Source organism: Asterias amurensis, chromosome 6 (genome assembly GCF_032118995.1).
Source record: "Asterias amurensis chromosome 6, ASM3211899v1".
Taxonomy (NCBI): domain Eukaryota; kingdom Metazoa; phylum Echinodermata; class Asteroidea; order Forcipulatida; family Asteriidae; genus Asterias; species Asterias amurensis.
In genome coordinates, this window is record NC_092653.1 from 8,608,176 (window position 1) to 8,627,613 (window position 19,438).

Consider the following 19,438-nt stretch of genomic DNA (forward strand, 5'->3'; position numbering starts at 1 on the left):
CAAACCAAACTGAATTGACCCCAATAAAAAAAGTCACCAAAAGAAAAACATGCAACCAGCCTAAATAGTTTCAATGATACATCCATCATAAGGCAGCACTGCATGTGTCACCCATGTAATAAAACACTACACATAAAACATATTTTCATAATGGTATAATTAAGAAACTCTCCCAAAATTGTAACTTTAACTAACTCGATAAATCACTCACCGAAAACATTGTACCCTGACAAAATTTGATTAAAGGGAAGGTACACGTTTGGTAATTACTCAAAACAAATATGAACTTAAAAACTGACTTGGTAACGAGCCATGGAGAGCTGTTGATAGTATAAAACATTGTGAGAAACGGCTCCCTCTGAAGTAGCATATATTTTAAGAAAGAGGTTATTTCTCACTAAAATAATAAAAGTCTTGTATTCCTATCTGAAAGCACACAATTTCGTCCAACAAGGGTGTTTTTTCTTTCATCATTTTCTTACAACTTCGATGACCAATTGAGCTCAAATTTTCATAGGTTTGTTATTTTATGCTTATGTAGGATACACCAAGTTAGTGAGAGGGTCTTTGACAATTACCAAACGTGTTCAGCGCCACAATATTAGCAGAGTTATCCGTGTTGTGATGATTTAACACAGAAATTAATGGCCACTAAAAGGTTAATTTAAGTTTAATGCTATGAAACTGCTTTTGTTCCTTAAAATATAAAACAGCAACCAAGCAGTCTCATGGTATCGCCATCAGCCGTGTCAAACCATTGACAAACTGAAATTTGACGAAGAAACGAAGAAACAAACAAGTAACAAATATGTGAAATTTAGCCATCGTCCTTACATACCCTTTTACGCAGTAGTTCCATCGTATACTATCCCGCTTCCTCCAAAACCTCAATGACTCAAGATCCAGGCGACTTAAGACAATGAGACAATCACGGATAATGATAATCCGGCGGGAAACTTAATTGTCTGCACCAGCAAGAACACATGCACGCATAATCAGAAGTCGTCTGCTACCGCACTACGTGTATGTAAGTTGTAAGCAGTCGGTCTAGTTATTGCCAAAATGAGTAAATGAGAGGATCCGGTCAACCGACTCTGGGCATCAGCAGTAACTCACTCTCTCTCTCGTATGGAGCTATGGGTACACTAACACACTGCCAGTAGCGTCACCCACTTCTTATCGAAAGCCTATTGCTCCCCCAGGGAGGCTGATCAAGCAGCGATATGACCCTTAAAGGAACTGGACACTCTTGGTTTATAATTACTCAAAATAGTTGTGAGGATACAAACTTACTTTGTATTTATGAAGAGCAATGGAAAGTTGTTGATTTGTTAAACATTGTGAGAAACGGCTCACTCTGAACATAGAGCTAGGACTACGTATTAAGGAAGAGATAATTTCTCACTCGAATATAAATAAAGGACTTCAACTGAGCCCTTAATTTGTGCATCTGAAAGCAATCTAAATGCAACAAGGGTGTGTGTTTTTCTTTCATTATTCTCTTGCAAATTCGATGACCAATATTATTTTATGCGTATGCTGTGATGCACTAAGTGGGAATGAACTGGTCTTTGAAAATATTACCAAACGTGTCGAGTGCCTTTAAAAAGACACGGTGGATGACTGGGTAATTACCCCCTTCAAAATAATCCCAGGGAAACGGTCACCCGTAAGCATTTTCTAGTAGTATAGGTTGATGGATGGACGTTGGAAGCAAAACATCCTGGGACGGACTCGTTGTTTTTCCTCAACACATGTTGATGTTTTCCAGACTATGTTCTGAATGAGCGTCTGAGAGATCCGTCTCAAGGGTGGGGCTGGTTAAAGATTGTCTTTTCCAAAATCGAGGACACAAACATTCATTATTTTCTCAAAGTTCTTAGGTTTTGAAGGTCGTTAAAAGAGTGTTTCTGCCTCCAAGGTATGATAACATGTTCAGATGTGCATGTAGTGGGCCTACCTGTATCAATTAATTTGATACAATAAACACATGTACATTATGTACACTTGTTCATTAATGTTGAATTGATTTTACTACATAAATTTGCGGACTTAACAGATGTTTCACAAGTTCCACAGAGTTTTGTAAACCGACAAAATGTGGACCTCACCTCTATAAGCAATAAAGTTCCCATGGGAGTAACTACAGATGCCATGAGGTGGTCCAAAGTGGAATTGATTTTACTCCATAAATTTGTTGCCTATAATATCTTACAAGAGTTTTTATTCACAGTTTCACAGATTCTTTTTTTGACAAAAGAAACGGACCTTCCCTTTAAGCAATTGTTTAAAGTTACCATGTTCCAATTGGTAGTTACAGATGCCAATGGGAACCAAACTTGACCCTTCGAGGTCAAGTTGGTTTACATTATCAGCAGCTATACGCCGCCTTTCTCCCTCCGTGTGGGTGATGGAGAAAAGGGAGACTGATCGTGAGAACGCCGAGTTTGGATTTAACGGGTCCTTGAAGAATGCCAGTAATGCATGGGTTTTCTCTGTCAGCCCCCTTCCTTTTTTATTTTGAAGGAAACTGTGACTTTTTTGTTTTACTGATATTAGTGTATAAAGTTTCCTGTTCATATCAACATGTTAATCTCGCATGCCAATCTACAGACGTGTATTAATGCTTGTATTCTCAGCTCCAAATTTAGAATAAAACGTCATCAGTCGCACTAGTTTTTTTTTTTTTTTTGGGGGGGGGGGTCTAGAAATCTAGTCTCGGTTGAAGACCCTCTTGGGGCTGGTTGGATGGGCGCACAGACTCATTTGGTTATGGCCAAGCAGGGTGTTGCCTATACACCAGCCACAGTGATCAATATCACAGTGGAAAACCTATTGTTCACCATTCATTCACATTCTGTTCTACACTGAGGCCTACCTGACCTCTAGCTGAAAGTCTAACCTAATACTAAGAATTTATACAATTTCACTTCTTCATGCTTTTTAATACACCGACGTTTTAGACTTGGGTCAACAAAATATTATTTGGCTGAACATAATTTAGTTTTTTTAGGCCTATAGTAGAAGGGGAAAAACCGTTATTTGTTACGCACACGTAATTGCGCTATCCCACCATGACCACAAATCCATATGCAAATTACATACTTATGTCCACTTACAAAATGTCGGGTGTGTGAACTGGTCCGATATGACCTGTAATTCGTGGTGACACTTTTTTTTCCCAATGGCCAAACATGTTTTTGTATGGACCATGTTACAAGTTTTTGTACGTCCTCTACTTCTGAATGACTTCCTTTAACCAAAAGAGGGCGCTCTACAATGTTGATGTCGAACGAACAGAAAATTTTACCCATTCAATTTAAAGGAACACGTTGCCTTGGATCGGACGAGTTGGTCAAAACAAAAGCGTTTGTAACCGTTTTTTATAAAATGCATATGGTTGGAAAGATGTTTTAAAAGTAGAATACAATGATCCACACAAGTTTGCCTCGAAATTGCGTGGTTTTCCTTCTACTGTGCGAACTAACATGGTCGGCCATTTATGGGAGTCAAAATTTTGACCCCCATAAATGGCCGACGTGTTAGTCGACGAGGTAAAAAGAAAACCACGCAATTTCGAGGCATGTTTGTGTGAATCATTGTATTCTACTTTTACAACATCTTTCTACCCATATGCATTTTATAACAAACGGTTACAAACACTTTTCAAAGACCAACTCGACCGATCCAAGGCAACGTGTTCCTTTAATTTTGCCTGCTTTTCCCCCCACTGCGCGGCATATCTGGCGCCCTCTCTCAACATCTCTCTGTCACGGTCTCTCTCTTTCTGCATCAGCGATAAACCAAGGTCGTTGCCGTGTCTCTATTATGATATAATTTTCACCCTCATCTTGTCGACAGACAAGTCTGATTATTTCCAGTTTACTGCTTAATAATTCAAGCTTCAAATCCTTCAAGGTATGATGTATGATTTATCATTTTCAGTAACATGAGGTGCGGTTTTTTCTAACACTAACTTTATATTTTTAGAGAATAATATTGTCCGTCTGATGAAATAAAGCCATGTGTTACAATTTTTGTCATCGATATTTTGAAGTCAGTTCCTATGTCAGTTTTGTTTTCAACTTTTCACTGACAACGCCTCTGAACCGAGCATTCGATGTTTGTTTGTTTGGTTGTTTGTTTGTTGTTTTTTAAAGATTTTTGTTTGAGGTCGCTTAAAGGCAGTGGACACTATTGGTAATTACTCAAAATAATTATCAGCATAAAACCTCACTTGGTAACGTGTATTGGGGAGAGGTTGATGGTATAAAACATTGTGAGAAACGGCTCCCTCTGAAGTGACGTAGTTTTCGAGAAAGAAGTATTTTTTCACGAATTTGATTTCGAGACCTCAAGGTTAGAATTTGAGGTCTCGAAATCAACCATCCAAAAGCACACAACTTCGTGTGACAAGGGTGGGTTTTTTCATTATTATTTCGCAACTTCGACGACCGATTGAGCTCAAATTTTCACAGGTTTTTTATTTTATGTATATGTTGAGATGCACCAAGTGAGAAGACTGGTCTTTGACAATTACCAATAGGGTCCACTGTCTTTAAACGTGACCACCGAATTGATGACGTTTTCACAACTTGGTTGTACCATGACGTGTCTCTTTTGACTAACTGATGCAAATGCCCGCCGAAAGGGCAACTACTAATAGTGGTCACTGCAAATTGCTTGTCACTGTAAGTTTTAATTAATGGTCAATCCTTGTTTGTGAACAATGACCATACGTCAACCTATAAAGGTTGAAGCTCAGATAAGAACTATGTCAAAAATATTTGCTCAATATTATCAAACTCGAGATTTCACTTGATGTTAAGTTAAAACACGCACCCTCTCTGACTCAAATGAAAAGCGCCCTCACGTGATTATGACCGCGATAAAAACTGCCCTTGATTTTGTTTTTATACAAGAGTATCAATAATGGTACAATGCACAAAAACACAGCAACACATGTATGCCTTATCGTTGTAGATTGTCATATTATTAGTATCACTTGAATTGCCATGGGTTATTTACAGTTTAAAATAAGTGGGTGGAATATCACTATCCAATGTTACATCCACTTTAAAGTGTAGCATCCATGTTTTGTTTTCATGTTAAAAAAAAAGAAAGGAAAACCGTGCAATTCCGGGGCAAATGTGTGTGGATCATTGTATTCTACTTTTAAAACATCTTTCTGTAATGCATTTTATAACAAACGGTTACAAACGCTTTTCAAAGACCAACTCGACCGATCCAAGGCAACGTGTTCTTTTAATTTCAAGCAAATTTTGGACACCTTTTTGCCGAATCCTGGCAACAACCTTGTGTATAATTTTTTGCATCTTCAACAGCCGTCTGAAAAATTAACTGTACTCGGTACACTGGATCTAAAAGCAATAACTGGCTTCAGTCATCGGAACACAAAAACAACAGCGCAGAACAAGCACACGCATAACACTGTACAATGTTCCTATACCTGGGCAGTTCACGGTCTCGTCTCGCTTGACTAGTTAGCTAGTCTAACCCGAAAAGCGTCTGATTATTATAATTTGTAGGCCCTAAACAAATCTTTTGAATAATAACGTTTTTGGGGGTCATGCAATTAATAGACTGTTTAATTACAACACTGTATCACAACCTTTGGGCTCTGTGCTTAAACTTTTGAGGAGATTTGATGTTTGGGGTTTTATAGTTGGTACTATTAATTTGGCTTGGGAATGGGAGAAATACCTCATTTGGAAGAGCAAATTAGATCTTGTTTTCTCGGGTAATTTGAAGAAGAAAAAAGGAAAAAACAACAACAACAATTGGCTGCTCTACAAATAACGGAAAACAAATTCGAATTTTAGTCGTGTGAAAATATATCTGATTGGTTTTCAAGAGGCTGGGAGACTAAACATATTTGTTGAGTATTTGTTTGAATATTTAGCATTTACGGTGCATGTTACTTTTTTTTGTTAGTGTGGGGCACCCGTCATGGAAGCGGCGCTATACGATCTTTGTGTCACCCACACCCACAAAGCACATTATTAACATTTGTATGGAGTAGAAACATTACCATGGTTATCTGTCAGATATTATAATTAGTGGGGCAGACATTCTCAATGTTTGTCGGCAAGGTTGTCTAGATATTATAAATAAAAAATTATGCATTTATAAATAAACAGTTCGGTTACCGTACGAATCTACTCATGACTATGTTTGTCGATGATGAAAAAAAATAATCACAGACTTTATGTTGACTTCTTCGATTTTCTTTTTTTGCCGGATACCGCAAGTTAATATTTCAGATCCAAAATCAGAAATAATCAGCAAATATAAATCAATGCAAAGTAGATAATGTATTTATTAGATTAATTACTTTCGTTCCTTTAATTTGTAAATAAGTTTCTGGAGTGTTTTGTTTGTGGATGATGTGATATTCTCGAGTGTGAAATAAACGGAGTCGTATAACTCCAACCAAGAGGGGAAAAATGTTACACGATTATAAGTTAAAGCATATCCGACATTGCAATGTGACAGTATAGATATGTTTTCAAATACAGCGAGTGAACGTCAAATTAAGGCTTAATATTGTTTATTCGACAACCTAATTTGTTGAAGGTTCCAAACTCAGTCTCGCACGTTCAAGCAAATCATCATGTAAATAAATGCCGGATGCTCACGTATCATTTTTTTTTTTTTTTTAAAGTCACCTATAACACATTTGAATCACTGTATGTTTATTATATGAATTTAATAAAAAAAATCTAAATTTGTATGTTTTCTTCTCATAAAAATAATTAAACAATGGAGTCTATAGTCTTTTGTTACTCCATCCATTACATTAATGAAACAAAACAATACACAGAATAGAGTGCGTTGTGTTAACCATACATCCACACACAAATATATACAGACAAAAAATGTCACTGTATATAAGTTTACAAACAAATCTAAATTTGTATTTTTTTTTTTGCTTCTCATAAAAAAGGAAACAATGTTGTTTTTTGTTGCTGTACTTGTTAACAAATATTGTGCATAGTTGTGGTGACAAAATACATTTTAGCTAAAGTGTGCAGTTAGATGGAACATCACACAGCAGCCTGCCTTTTTATTCATAATCGATACATGATCAATACATAATCAATAAATAAATCAATACAATATATTGAGATTTTAGGAAGCAATCAATGATACGTACAAAGAACAGTGGCCAGGAATTCCGTGTAAATAATAACAGTAATTTGAATCGAGTGTCCTCCATCAGTGCAGCAGGGTACACTGTCATGAGGCCAAATAATAACAAAAATTTTTTTTAACCAAGTAAAAGAAGAAGATATTTAACCCTTTTCAGCAACAACAACAAAATTGGAAAATAGCCAAGCCGTTCGTCTGAAACAAAGTGTCGGGCGGACATTATTTAAACAAAAAACCTCATCCTACCTTTTTTTCAAAAGGGGAAGACGCTAAACATGTTTTTCTTTTTTGCCTTTTACGTTTAGTGTATATGTATAACCAAAAATGCACTTACTGTCCGTATAACGTAGAAAGCCCGTTGTGGTTTAAGTACGGTCATCTTCACCTTGTCTCAAATAAATGATCCCTTTTAATTAAGAAATGAGCCTTTCCTCCTCCGTGACGATAACCACTAGGTTAATTCAAAGACTAAGGAGTGTACAGGTTAGACTCATCATAAATGCATCCTTGGGTGTATGCAACCGCCTGTTCTCATCCTCAGCAGTGCGATGTGTGTGTAGTGTTGATGCTGATGATCAATGATGCATAATGGGGGTTCTGTATGTATTATCTTCCGTATGGTTGGGAGAACGCACGTGTCGTCTACAACGGGGGGAGTCCTTGCTTATCATGAAGGTGGTTTGAATAGGGGAGATGGTTGTTGTTATGCATGGAGGCTTAAAGGCGCTGAACTCTTTGGGTTATTACTTGAAATAATTGTTAGCATTAAAATTTACTTGGTAACGAGCATGTGGAAAGCTGCATAAAACGTTGTGATAAACCGCTCCTACTGAAGTATCATAGTTTTTGAGAAACGGGTAATCCCTGCTTAAATAGTAAAAGGCTTAAGCTCAAGCCCTTTATTATGCATCTGAAAGCACATAATAAGAATGCAATAAAGGTATTTTTCTTTCATTATTCTCTTGCAAATTCGTAGACCATATGAGCCCAATTGTTATTTTATGCAAGTTGGGATACACCAAGTCTTTGACAATATTACCAAAGGTGCATGTGCCTTTAACATGGCAAGTCACTCTGTACATCTGGACAAGCATTAGAGAACACCCTGCTATATACTTTGCTACTATGATGTAAATTATTAACTCACTGGACGGACGTAATAACCTACCCTCATCTCTATAATCTTGTACTATTAAACAGATTGCAAATCTATGCACAAACAGTAAAAAGACTCGACCCGGGTTGAAGGTTTCATATTGCGTTCGTTGTGGTCACAGCAAGATGAAAAGCGAAGTACTTGAGAAAACCTCCTGCCTCCACTTCCGTCAGCAATTTTGGTTTTTGTAAATCAAAATTGCCACTGTCGTATAGTGCTTTTCAATGGAGAATTTGTTTTTTTCTAAATCGATTCAAAAAAGGGGATCCTTTAAAAAAAAATCAGGAATTATTTGAGGATGGCAATTTTAAACAACAGAAACAAAATTGTTTCTAAATCGATTTAAAAAAAGGCTTCAGGTCTGAGATCTTTTATTATTATTTTGGGTGAGACATTACTTCTTTCTCAAAAACTACATTACTTTAGAAGGAGCTGTTTCTCACAATGTTTTATACTATCAACAGCTCCCCACTGCTCGTTTAACCACGTAAGGCACCCAATATAATAAGTGCAGTCACACGTCACTGGTTACGGCAAAGTATTATTAGCCACAACATCAGCTCCGACACGAACAAGCTGTTTTTATTATTTAATTTCTAATAATTTGTAAGATAAACAACGAGTCAAAGGAGCCGTCTATACACAAACACATGGATATGAAAACTGACCGGCAGACGATCAAGAGTTCCCGCCTACAAGATATACGTGCATACAAAAAATGGCGTCGATGTCGCCCTAAAATATATTTTTGGATGTTGTTCTAATACCTTGGCTAGGATCTGTGCTCATCAAACTTCAGTAAGATGCACGGAGAAAAAAAAACATTTTTGCTTAACATACTTATTTGATTATATAGGAGAAGTTGAGGATACAATTATTTTTTAGTCTGGTTGCTATACCGAGACTTAAGTGCAATAAGTACAGTTTCTTCAATGGATGGACTCAACACCCAACCCTGGGCCAAATTTCAAAGAGCTGCTTAACCACAACAAGTAGCACAGCAACATTGTGCCAGCCAAGGTTGCCAGCCAAAGTACCATGTCACATGTTCAATTTGTGACAGGTATGCTAATCTTTTCTATGTTAATTTTGTTTTTTTACCCATATACACTGCTCAATCTTACCCGAGTTCTGTAGAAAAAAAAATCACAGCCATATTACTCGGGTGGGATTAGAACCCACGAACTTTCGATTCTAGAGCAGTGTCATCCCATACCAACTATACCACCTTTTCTACTCAAACAGCTCTATGGATTTGGGCCCAGGTCTGTCCATCACCGTCAGATACGACACTCTAACTACCACCGCACCGGGTCAAAATTGACCCGGATTCCTGGTATCATTGGGTCCTGACCCATTGTCTGGTCAGGCTGACATGGGCTGACCAGGATATTGGTAAACAATTGGGATTTTAACTCTGATACTGCGTGTTTTTAAACTCTTTCTGTTTCATTTTGACACTGTTTCCGGGTCATCAGCGTCACTCCGCAACCCGGGCGTTTTGAGTTTATCTTCATGTAGTAGCTACTCTGCTGGCACAAAACTGCCACAAAACTTGTAAACGTTATAGGCACCATTCAACATTCATGAAAGATTAAATTCAACTTTGCATTAACATTTGAACACTAGAGAAGAAACAAATCTTCTCGAACAGGGCATGAACAGAAAATACAATCCTTTGATGGGGGAGGGATTTCTTTCTTTTATGATATCACACAAAAATTATTGTAACCAAACTGAGGCTGGACGAAATAATAGTCTGGTGCCATGTTTGCGCAATGAATATTGGCATTCGTTACAGTGGAAACAGGGAACATGACCAAGATGGTGACAGCGTGATAAAGGTATATAGGCCTAATCAAATATTTGTACCCAAAGAGTTCGCATCCATTATCATTTGACGGCTTTGCCTTTGACAATGGTGTTTGATTTGTGAGTTTATTTGCTATGAAAACATAATAATGTTGGGCAGGTATTAAATTGGTGTTTGTTTTCATGTTTGTTCAACTCGTTACAACTCAGTGAAATATTATCCGCAGGCAAAGGGGAGCTCGGATCCAGCAGTGGACACTATTGGTAATTACTCAAAATAATTATTAGCATAAAACCTTACTTAGTAACGAGTAATGGAGAGGTTGATAGTATAAAACATTGTGAGAAATGGCTCCCTCTGAAGTACAGAACTTTTCGAGAAACGAGTAAATTTCCACAAATTTGATTTCGAGACCTCAGAATTAGATTTTGAGGTCCCGAAATCAAGCATCTGAAAACACTCAAGTTCGTGTGACAAGGGTGTTTTTTTCCTTCCATTATTATCTCGCAACTTTGACGACCAATTGAGTTCAAAATTTCACAGGTTTGTTATCTTGTGCATATGATGTTGAGATAGTGAGAGGACTGGTCTTTGAAAAAAAACCAAGTGTCCAGTGTCTTTAATCACACACACACACACCAAAAAAGAAATACGTATCAAGATGAGGCATTCTTTTCTTCGGCAAAAATATTAAATAAAAGAACAATTGAGTCCACGTTTTGCATTTTAAATGTACCCTATTTTTGTTAAGGGTACCCTTAAAGTATGAAAATTTTCGTATGGGTGCATCAGAAACAGAGACCACTGCAATAATTGATTTAAAATGTCTTTGTATTTTTCATTTTACCCGTAATGATTGATTTGGGTCAAATCTGTTTCTAGTTGTAATTTAAGTCAGACTTTGACATTGTTGTCGGCGTTTTTTTTTTTTTTTTTTTTGTCGATACGTTATTGTTGTTGTTGACAAAAGGAGCCGGGAACCATTTACACACATACAACATTACAATCAATTAGATAGGCCTAATATATATTTTATTTTAAAACGGGCAAAGAACAATAGGGGAAGTATTTCGTTTGTCCACGTTTGTCCTTTTAGATGTGCACCCTTTTTTAAGGGTACCCTCAATAAATATTTGTCGTCATTTGAAATAAATATATAACAAAGTTCTTCCTCCAAGTAAAACGAAACCATTTGTCAGGCCACACAGCAACCGGATTTCACCGAGCACTAAACAGAAGTCCTGAATCCTGAGTTTTCAGAAACCAATGACATGAGTTTCGAAAGTTCATCATACGGTGCAGTTTCTCTCCATATGGAAAATGTTCATAATTATTTATGTATATTAAGTAAATACGTTATAGTTCCTCATGCAGAACATATATAACGTGTGTTCTTTATGCCTTTTTTTTAGAAGATCATGAACTTTGAGGAGCAAGAACGAAACTAATTGTTGAAGGAACCATTGGATAAAGGGTCACTGTATATTTGCACTGTCTGATATATAAAAACGTCATGAACTTTGAGGAGGAAAAAACAAAACTAAATTGTTGAAGAAACCATTGGATAAAGGGTCACTGTATAGTTGCACTGTCTGATATATACAAACGTCATGAACTGTGTGGAGGAAAAAACGAAACTAAATTGTTGAAGAAACCATTGGATAAAGGGTCACTGTATATTTGCACTGTCTGATATATAAAAACGTCATGAACTTTGAGGAGGAAAAAACGAAACTAAATTGTTGTAGAAACCATTGGATAAAGGGTCACTGTATATTTGCACTGTCTGATATATACAAGCGTCATGAACTTTGGGGAGGAAAAAACGAAACTAAATTGTTGAAGAAACCATTGGATAAAGGGTCACTGTATATTTGCACTGTCTGATATACAAACCATATATAACAAACGTAAAAACATGCTCACCAAAAAAACATACAGACACACAATTTACAGGTTTATTGCAAGTTTAATCGAAACACGGGAACCTGTGCACTGATAGACTTGATTCAAGTCCCATTCTCGTGTGAGAGGTCCCTAAGCATATCACGCCAACTTACTATCAAACAGTACAGTGCGCGCTCGATCGCCGTCAAAATGTGGAACAGGTTGGGGAATGCAGAGCATCACAAAGCAATAGTTTTCTGGGGATAGCACGGGATTGGGACTTGAGTCAAGTCTAGTGCACTGAGTAGAGTATCCAAGTCAACAAAGGCGAGTCTGAAAATATGACGTAAATTCTGCAGGGTGGGGATTTGTGTAATTCTTATTTAATGACATTAAGTTGATCCAAAACTCAAACTTGTTTCGACATACAATGGCAAAACATAATCTCAATGGCAAATTTAATTATATTCGACTTAAAAGTTTATGGGGGTTATTGTACGCGCCAACAATTCCTAAAGTTCCTGTATCAATTTGACATTGTACTTATATTGATTTAGGAATTTGGAAATGTATTTTGTTGAACATCAAAAACAACCTAAAAGTGGACTTAGTGTTTCATTTGGATACTGAAAATGTTATCACTGTAGGCCAATGTAATTTATTAGGCCCAATTTAATAAAGCTGTTAACAAACAAAAAAACACTGCTTCACAAATCTTTGCTAAGCCAAAATTGCACCACTCGCAACTTGCTAGTTAAAAGAAGTAACCCGGTTTTTGTAAAGCAATACTTTTCTGTGCTCAGCAAATTGTTTCGCTTCTTTACAGACTTTATGAAAGTGTGCCGATGGCAACTCGTGCATGCAACAGGTTAATTTGTTTTCTTATGCCACTTTGATATATTATTTGTTTAAAAAAAATGTGTGAATGAGCTGGTGGTTACAACACACAATAAATTTGGAGTCATTATGAGTGGACAGAAAACTCATATGACCGTGAACCATGCAACGAACCAACCCCGGATATCAACAAAAACAACGGCGTTGTTTGTGCCGCCATCATCACGCTCCAAAAACTGTCCACAATCCTAAACAGCTTCTTGAGCCCATTCCAAGTTCGGAAGTTTGGATACATCTGATTTGGCCCAAGCGTGTAATCTATTGGTATTCAGCCATGCTATGAATTGCGCACTTCCCTTGTTAACACAGATGCGTTTAAATTTGCAGTGACCCAATCACGAATACTCCCCTCACTTCCTTTATAAAACACAGATGCGTTTAAATATGCACTGGCCCAATCACGAATACTCCCCTCACTTCCTTTGTAAACACAGATGCGTTTAAATATGCACTGGCCCAATCACGAAAATTTCAGGGCCGTTTGTGTTAAGTTTGCACAGGCTCAATCACAAATATTTCAGGGCCGTCTGTGTTGAAATTTGCACTGGCCCAATTATGAATATTCCAGGGCCGTCTCTGTTTAAATGTGCACTTGCCCAATCACGAACATTTCAGGGACGTCTGTGTGGCCCAATCACGATTACTCCAGGGCCGCGGTTGGAAACTTTCCAGAAAGAGTAAAAGTTGTTTATCTCTTGCGGGAAGTGACTCCATCAAAAGAAAATGGTTGCTTGTGGTGGTTGTTTATGTAAGACCTTGACCATGATGTGACAGTTTTGTATCATCGTTAAATCTGTCTGTTATCCACAGTATCATTGCATATTAGTCAAGTACGTGTTACAAATCAAATGTCATGTTATTATAATTTATAGGTCTGTATATCAACTCAACGGCTTCAAGATGATGCCTCTACTGACTCAATTTCTCTGCTCTGGTGAGCTACCTGTATAGTTACGTAGCCTGTTATAGCTTATCTGATCGGGCAGTGCTAAAACTAATATCTCAAAAAAGCATTTTAAAAACCTAAACAACAACTACCTCAAAACCATTTATTAATCTTCACTAATATAGAAACAAATCTCTCCAAAGCCGCATCTTTCTTAAAAAAAAAAAAAAAAAAAAAAAAAAAAAAAGAAGAAGAAAAAAAACCGGGGGAAAAATCCCTAAACAACAACCACAAAACAGTCTATTACTCTTCACTTGGCATGGAAACAGATTTCCCCTAAGCAACATCTTTCTTGTTAACATGTGAAAAGTTACTTTATCCAACAAGCAGCGTGCTACAGGCAAACAGATTCTGTACACCTCAAACAAAGGTCCACAAAGCCCCTCTTCTACTGTCCCTACCCGCATGCTACCCGTAAACAATTCTTTGTCTCATCCCATGGGCTCATCTACCTCACAGAAACTCCTCACAGCAATCTTTTTCCAAAGCAACATCTTTCTTATCAACAGAGTTCTTCGAGGTACTTTTATCCACCGAGCAGCGTTCTACAGGCAGTCAGATTATGTACATCTCAAACAAAGGTCCACAAGAGCCCTCTTCCACTGTCCCTACCCGCATGTTACCCGTAAAAATACTCTTTGTCTCCTCCCAGGGGCTCCTCATCTATTTCACAGATATAAAACTCCTTAAAGCCATCTTATTCCCCAAACTTGCCCGTATATGGTCAACCCGCTCTATTTTTCCCCGCAATAATAAGTGGCCCGGATCACTAGAGAGACCCCCACCGTGGGGTCATGCACTTTTGGCTACCCTCCCCCTAAATAGCTTGTTCATTCCGGTACGGAGCTGATCCGTATCGAGGGAACGTGTATTGTGGGGCTTTTAATGGTTGAGAGAGTTACCAGAGGGTAAAAGGGTTTTTGTTTACCTGTAAATTTTCTCCGGACAGATGACTCTTACTATTTGAGGGGAAAATTATTTTCAGTTACTTTGTTTAGATGCAAAAAGTCAGCAGGTTGGTCTGTATTCAATCTGTTGGTTATCAATTTAATTTTTTTCAATTAATTGTATATCTTTATTACTTGGTTAGGGGGCCTACAGCCTGCTACCTTTATCAAGCTTGTTTGTTAAGTGGGTGATAGTGAACGGCTGCAGGACCTTGCAATTTTGTTCCTGGTGGGTCTGTATTTTGAGGAACAATGAGCAATAATAATATCTTGAACTCGATTTGTCTGTTTGCTTGTTTGAGGGTTTCTTTGTTTATTTTTTTTAACATCGATTGCCAAACTTGATAAACATGACTGTTCTGATGTGTAGAGTTAAAAATGTCTGCTCTGTGGTGAATGTTGGAAATGTTTGACCTGTAATAATTGTTTTTCACCATTGCACAAAATTATTGCGTGTGCTTTCAGATGCATGAAAAAATGCTTCCGGCATAAAAGCTTTTTTATATTTTTAAAAGTAAAAAACTACCCCGAAAAATCTACGTTTTTAGGCCTACTTTAGAGGGAGTCGTTTCTCACAGGTTTTATACCACCAACAGCTCCCCATTGCCCGTTACCAATTAAAGAACATGGACACTATTAGTAATTGTCAAAGACAAGTCTTCCCACTTTGGTGTATCTCAACATTATGCATAAAATAACAAACCTGTGAAAATTTGAGCTCATTGGTCATCGAAGTTGCGAGATAACAATGATAGAAAAAACACCCTGATTACACGAAGTTATGTGCTTTCATGTGCTTGAATTCGAGACCTCAAATTCTGAACTTGAGGTCTCGAAATCAAATTCGTGGAAACTTACTTCTTTCTCGAAAACTACTCCACTTCAGAGGGAGCCGTTTCTCACATTGTTTTATACTATCAACCTCTCCCCATTACTCGTTACTGTGTGAGGTTTTATGCTAATAAGTATTTTGAGTAATTACCAAGATTGCCCACTGCCTTTAAGCTTTTACGATAACGATTATTTTGAGTAATTATCAATAGGGACCTGTGCATTTAACCTAGCCTCTGTTTGATAATGAATTTAACGTATGGGTTGCTCACGATGTAGGCCGGTACCCAAAAGGTCGGGGCAGATGCCAACTCGACTGGAAATAGTTTTTTACATAATAACAACCGATCGCGTATACGGTCAAACACGCGTTGATGATAGCAAAATCAATCTAAATTGATTATCGGAAATCGTTTGCCCTCGTTTGAAAATATCAGATTTGCTGGCATAGGCGTCAGACTCGGCACTATTTCTTTTCAAATTTGATATAAGGATTAAATGTTGTCTGACACTAGATTAAGTTTTTTTTTTTTGATTTTTTTTTTAAATAAACTTCTTTTAGTTCGATTTGCTTCACTCATGATTACCCGAGTATAATGACACGGAAGTTGTGCACAATCAGCATATACATGAGAGAAAAACCACACTCTATCTTTCAGTCTCGTCCTACAACAATCCATGCATAAATTTGCCATTATCAGAGTGCAACGTAGTAAGTAGGTTTGAGCATGGTTTGAGGAAGTGTCCCACCACTTACCCTTTATCTTCGCAACCATCTTGTTTTTCTTTGAGTCAAACCCCTGACCAAAACGAGGCTGATGGGAACTAAAAATCGAGATTGCGCTTCGAGATTTTTTCGAGATTGCGCTTCGAGATTTTTTTTTAAACATAGGCCCCTATGAGGGACAGATGATAGCAATGTCACATTTAGTTCACTCTAAAAGAAGATTATACGAGCAGCAAACTTTATATAAATACACAGATGCCAAACATTATTACGTTTCCGGAATGATCTCGATCTTGACAGCGTGCATAGGGAAGCAGGGAATTCAGTGCTTTTGAGGTGTGTTTTTCAGCCAGAACATTGAACAATGGGCAGACCGACAATATTGCAGTCTATGCAAAAAATATTCTTAACAATTTACGTTTCCCAGAAATGATTCTACAAAAAGTTTGAATATCCAATGTTTTATTCATAGCATCCAACAATATCAGTTGGGTGACAATCGTGACATCGATGGTATCTTTGAAAATACTATCGCTAGTCGGTTCCAACCCCAGTACAGTCACAGTAGTCCATGTCACCTAGCATGAGTTTTCAGTACCTACACAAATCCCACCTCCATTAAAAATTTATCTCCACATAATTATAGAAATGGACTCAGGTTTATTTGCCTTTTCTTTATTAATCCGCTCAACAATGGAGCCTTTACAGGTTCCGACCACATGTCGAAGATTCATTTGTTTGAATTTACAAACAAACAAAACAGCTGATAAATAATAATTATGACAGTAACTTACCTCTCTAATTTTCAGAATAGACCGTTGAAGAGGAATGACCACCATTTTGAAATAGATGCAAGATGGAGCAACGACGATGAACAATAAGCCCGAACACGGTAGAAATTCCTAGGAAATTCTGACGAATGATCGAGGAAATTCACGTATAGTTAGAGTCCACCACTGGCTTGTTGCTTCGGAGCCTTGTAGATAAAATTCTTCAGCAAACTCGATAAAACCAAATCGCCGTATTTACAGTACTTACGATGATAAAATGGCGCCAGTATACGTTGTGCATGCAACTCCTAGCAGACGATATTTTCAACAACCAAAGCATGCAGTGGCCGCCAACTCTACAAACCAACGTGTTTCAAGACGAAAACCTGGCCCAAAATACCCACAAGAGCAAGTTGTTTCAGCAAAGTTCGAAATCTGATGACTGAATGGTGTTTTATCTGCCAAATTTACGAGAAACTTGTTCTTGTTTTTCTCGTTGAAGAGCAGTATGGTCTGTACGTACACAGAGCACGACACGTGCGTGTGTTTATGTTCTGTGGCTGCAGACAATAATGTACACAATGAATTTTTTTGTAAACTCACAAGAGGCGCGTGAACAAAGGCTGCGCAGATCACGTTCACTCTCTCACTACTCTCTCGCGTGGACGGCTATAAATAGAACAGCACTTCCAAGTTAAAGGTGCAGTAGTGAGTGGTGTGAGATTTAGCTCCCCAAAAAATGCTCACAGCGCAGTTCATTCGTTGACTGTTGACATGTGCTTTATTTACGGTCAGTAAGAAGAGCTGCAACTCAGTCAGTGGCAATTCGAGCGATTCATTTTTTCTTCAATTAATGTATAAATTATTATGCAGTTTGCAAGCGTACTATTTGTTTTCTTTAGATCTGATAAAAACAAATTTTTCCAGGATGCATATCATTTTGATCTACATAAATAACAACAGAAAAGGCAACAATTAAAATATTATTTGTCTTCATTAATTCAAAATATTTTCATGCCTCAAGTAAAACGAAATAGTTTGACCGGTTAAAGGAACTTCTTGCTGGTAAAGCTTTTGGGGTGGACGATATCTCATTAACCATGTGTTGTACAACTTGACGTGTAACCCAATTCTTACGAAATTTTTGAATTGAATGAAGATAGGGAGTGTCTTTAAGTATAATACTGATGATCAGTTATGATAAGGATGGACACATGATCACGTGATGACATCATCACTATTAACCGCACACAATCCGTTTATTATAAAAACGAGGAAATTCAAGTAACTTCCGGTAGGCCTATGTGGCCAATATGTTTCGAAAACAATCTTCCATCGCATAAAAAAATGATAATCATCATAGTTTCGCTTAAAGGCACTGGGCACCTTTGGTTTCAAAGACCAGTGTTTTCACTTTGTGTCCCAGCATTTGCATAAAAATACCCAATTAATTGTTAAAATGTTGACTCATTTGGTCATCATCGATTAGTCGCAAGAGAATATTGAAAGAAAAAACACACTTATTGCACAAATTTGTGATTTCACTTCAGGTGCATAATAAAAGGCTTTAGTTAAAACAAGTTATTATTTGAGTGAGAAATTACCTCTTTCTAAAAAAAACTACACGTTATTCAAAGGGAGGGTTTTCTAACAATAATTTATACTACCAACAGCTCTCCATTGCTCGTTAACAAGTCAGTTGTTATATGTTAACAATATTTTGAGTAACTACCAATAGCGTCCAGTGCCCTTTATAGCTCGGTGGTTGTATCCGTCAAGGTCTGTATTATATACTATAATAAGCCCTTTGTTACTGATCCATGTGACTAGGTCGAGTTCTTCCAGTCAGCCTTAATTTGTAATTTCCTGTTCGCAACCGAGCAGTGTGTTGAATTTTGACATATTATTGTGATTACTAAAACGGTCATAATATTTTTGTATGAAGGCTATGACTCCATAAACAAGGCTAGTTACAAAGTTGCCTTTATCACCCACTTCAACCTCGAAGTCATCAGTCGAACTATTATTTAAGTTTTATTTTCGTGGATTAAATGTCCCCAAAGATGCAAAGCAATTACACCCTAGTCTATACTATCTCAATATCTTAAATGTTATATTGAATTAACCTGTAGGCCTACCTATACCCAAACCAAAACAATATCGAACGGCCGAAATTGCAAAGTTTATCACCTTGTGATTGTGTCAACATTTTATCACACTTATGCTTTTTGAAAGAACAAGTGTGGAGGCCGTGGACTCTTTTGGTAATTGTCAAAGACCAGTCTTCTCAC

The 19,438-nt window shown here is 37.4% G+C and overlaps 1 protein-coding gene across 4 annotated transcripts in view; it reads right to left on the reverse strand.

The window, feature by feature from the left end:
- The window catches only part of LOC139938338 (uncharacterized), a 25,149-nt gene extending 7,458 nt beyond the window's left edge, over nucleotides 1-17,691 (reverse strand). The window contains exons 1-2 of one of the 4 annotated variants that reach the window (XM_071933791.1): nucleotides 17,249-17,691; nucleotides 17,172-17,218 (exon numbers count right to left, since the gene is read on the reverse strand). In XM_071933791.1, the coding sequence (XP_071789892.1) occupies nucleotides 17,172-17,216 (45 nt within the window). In that variant the 5' untranslated portion in view covers nucleotides 17,217-17,218; nucleotides 17,249-17,691. Of the gene's footprint in view, nucleotides 1-838; nucleotides 1,130-7,507; nucleotides 7,717-17,171 lie in introns of those variants that run through there. The other 3 variants (XM_071933790.1, XM_071933792.1, XM_071933794.1) reach the window with 3 other exon arrangements.
- Between the last annotated feature and the right edge of the window lie 1,747 nt (nucleotides 17,692-19,438).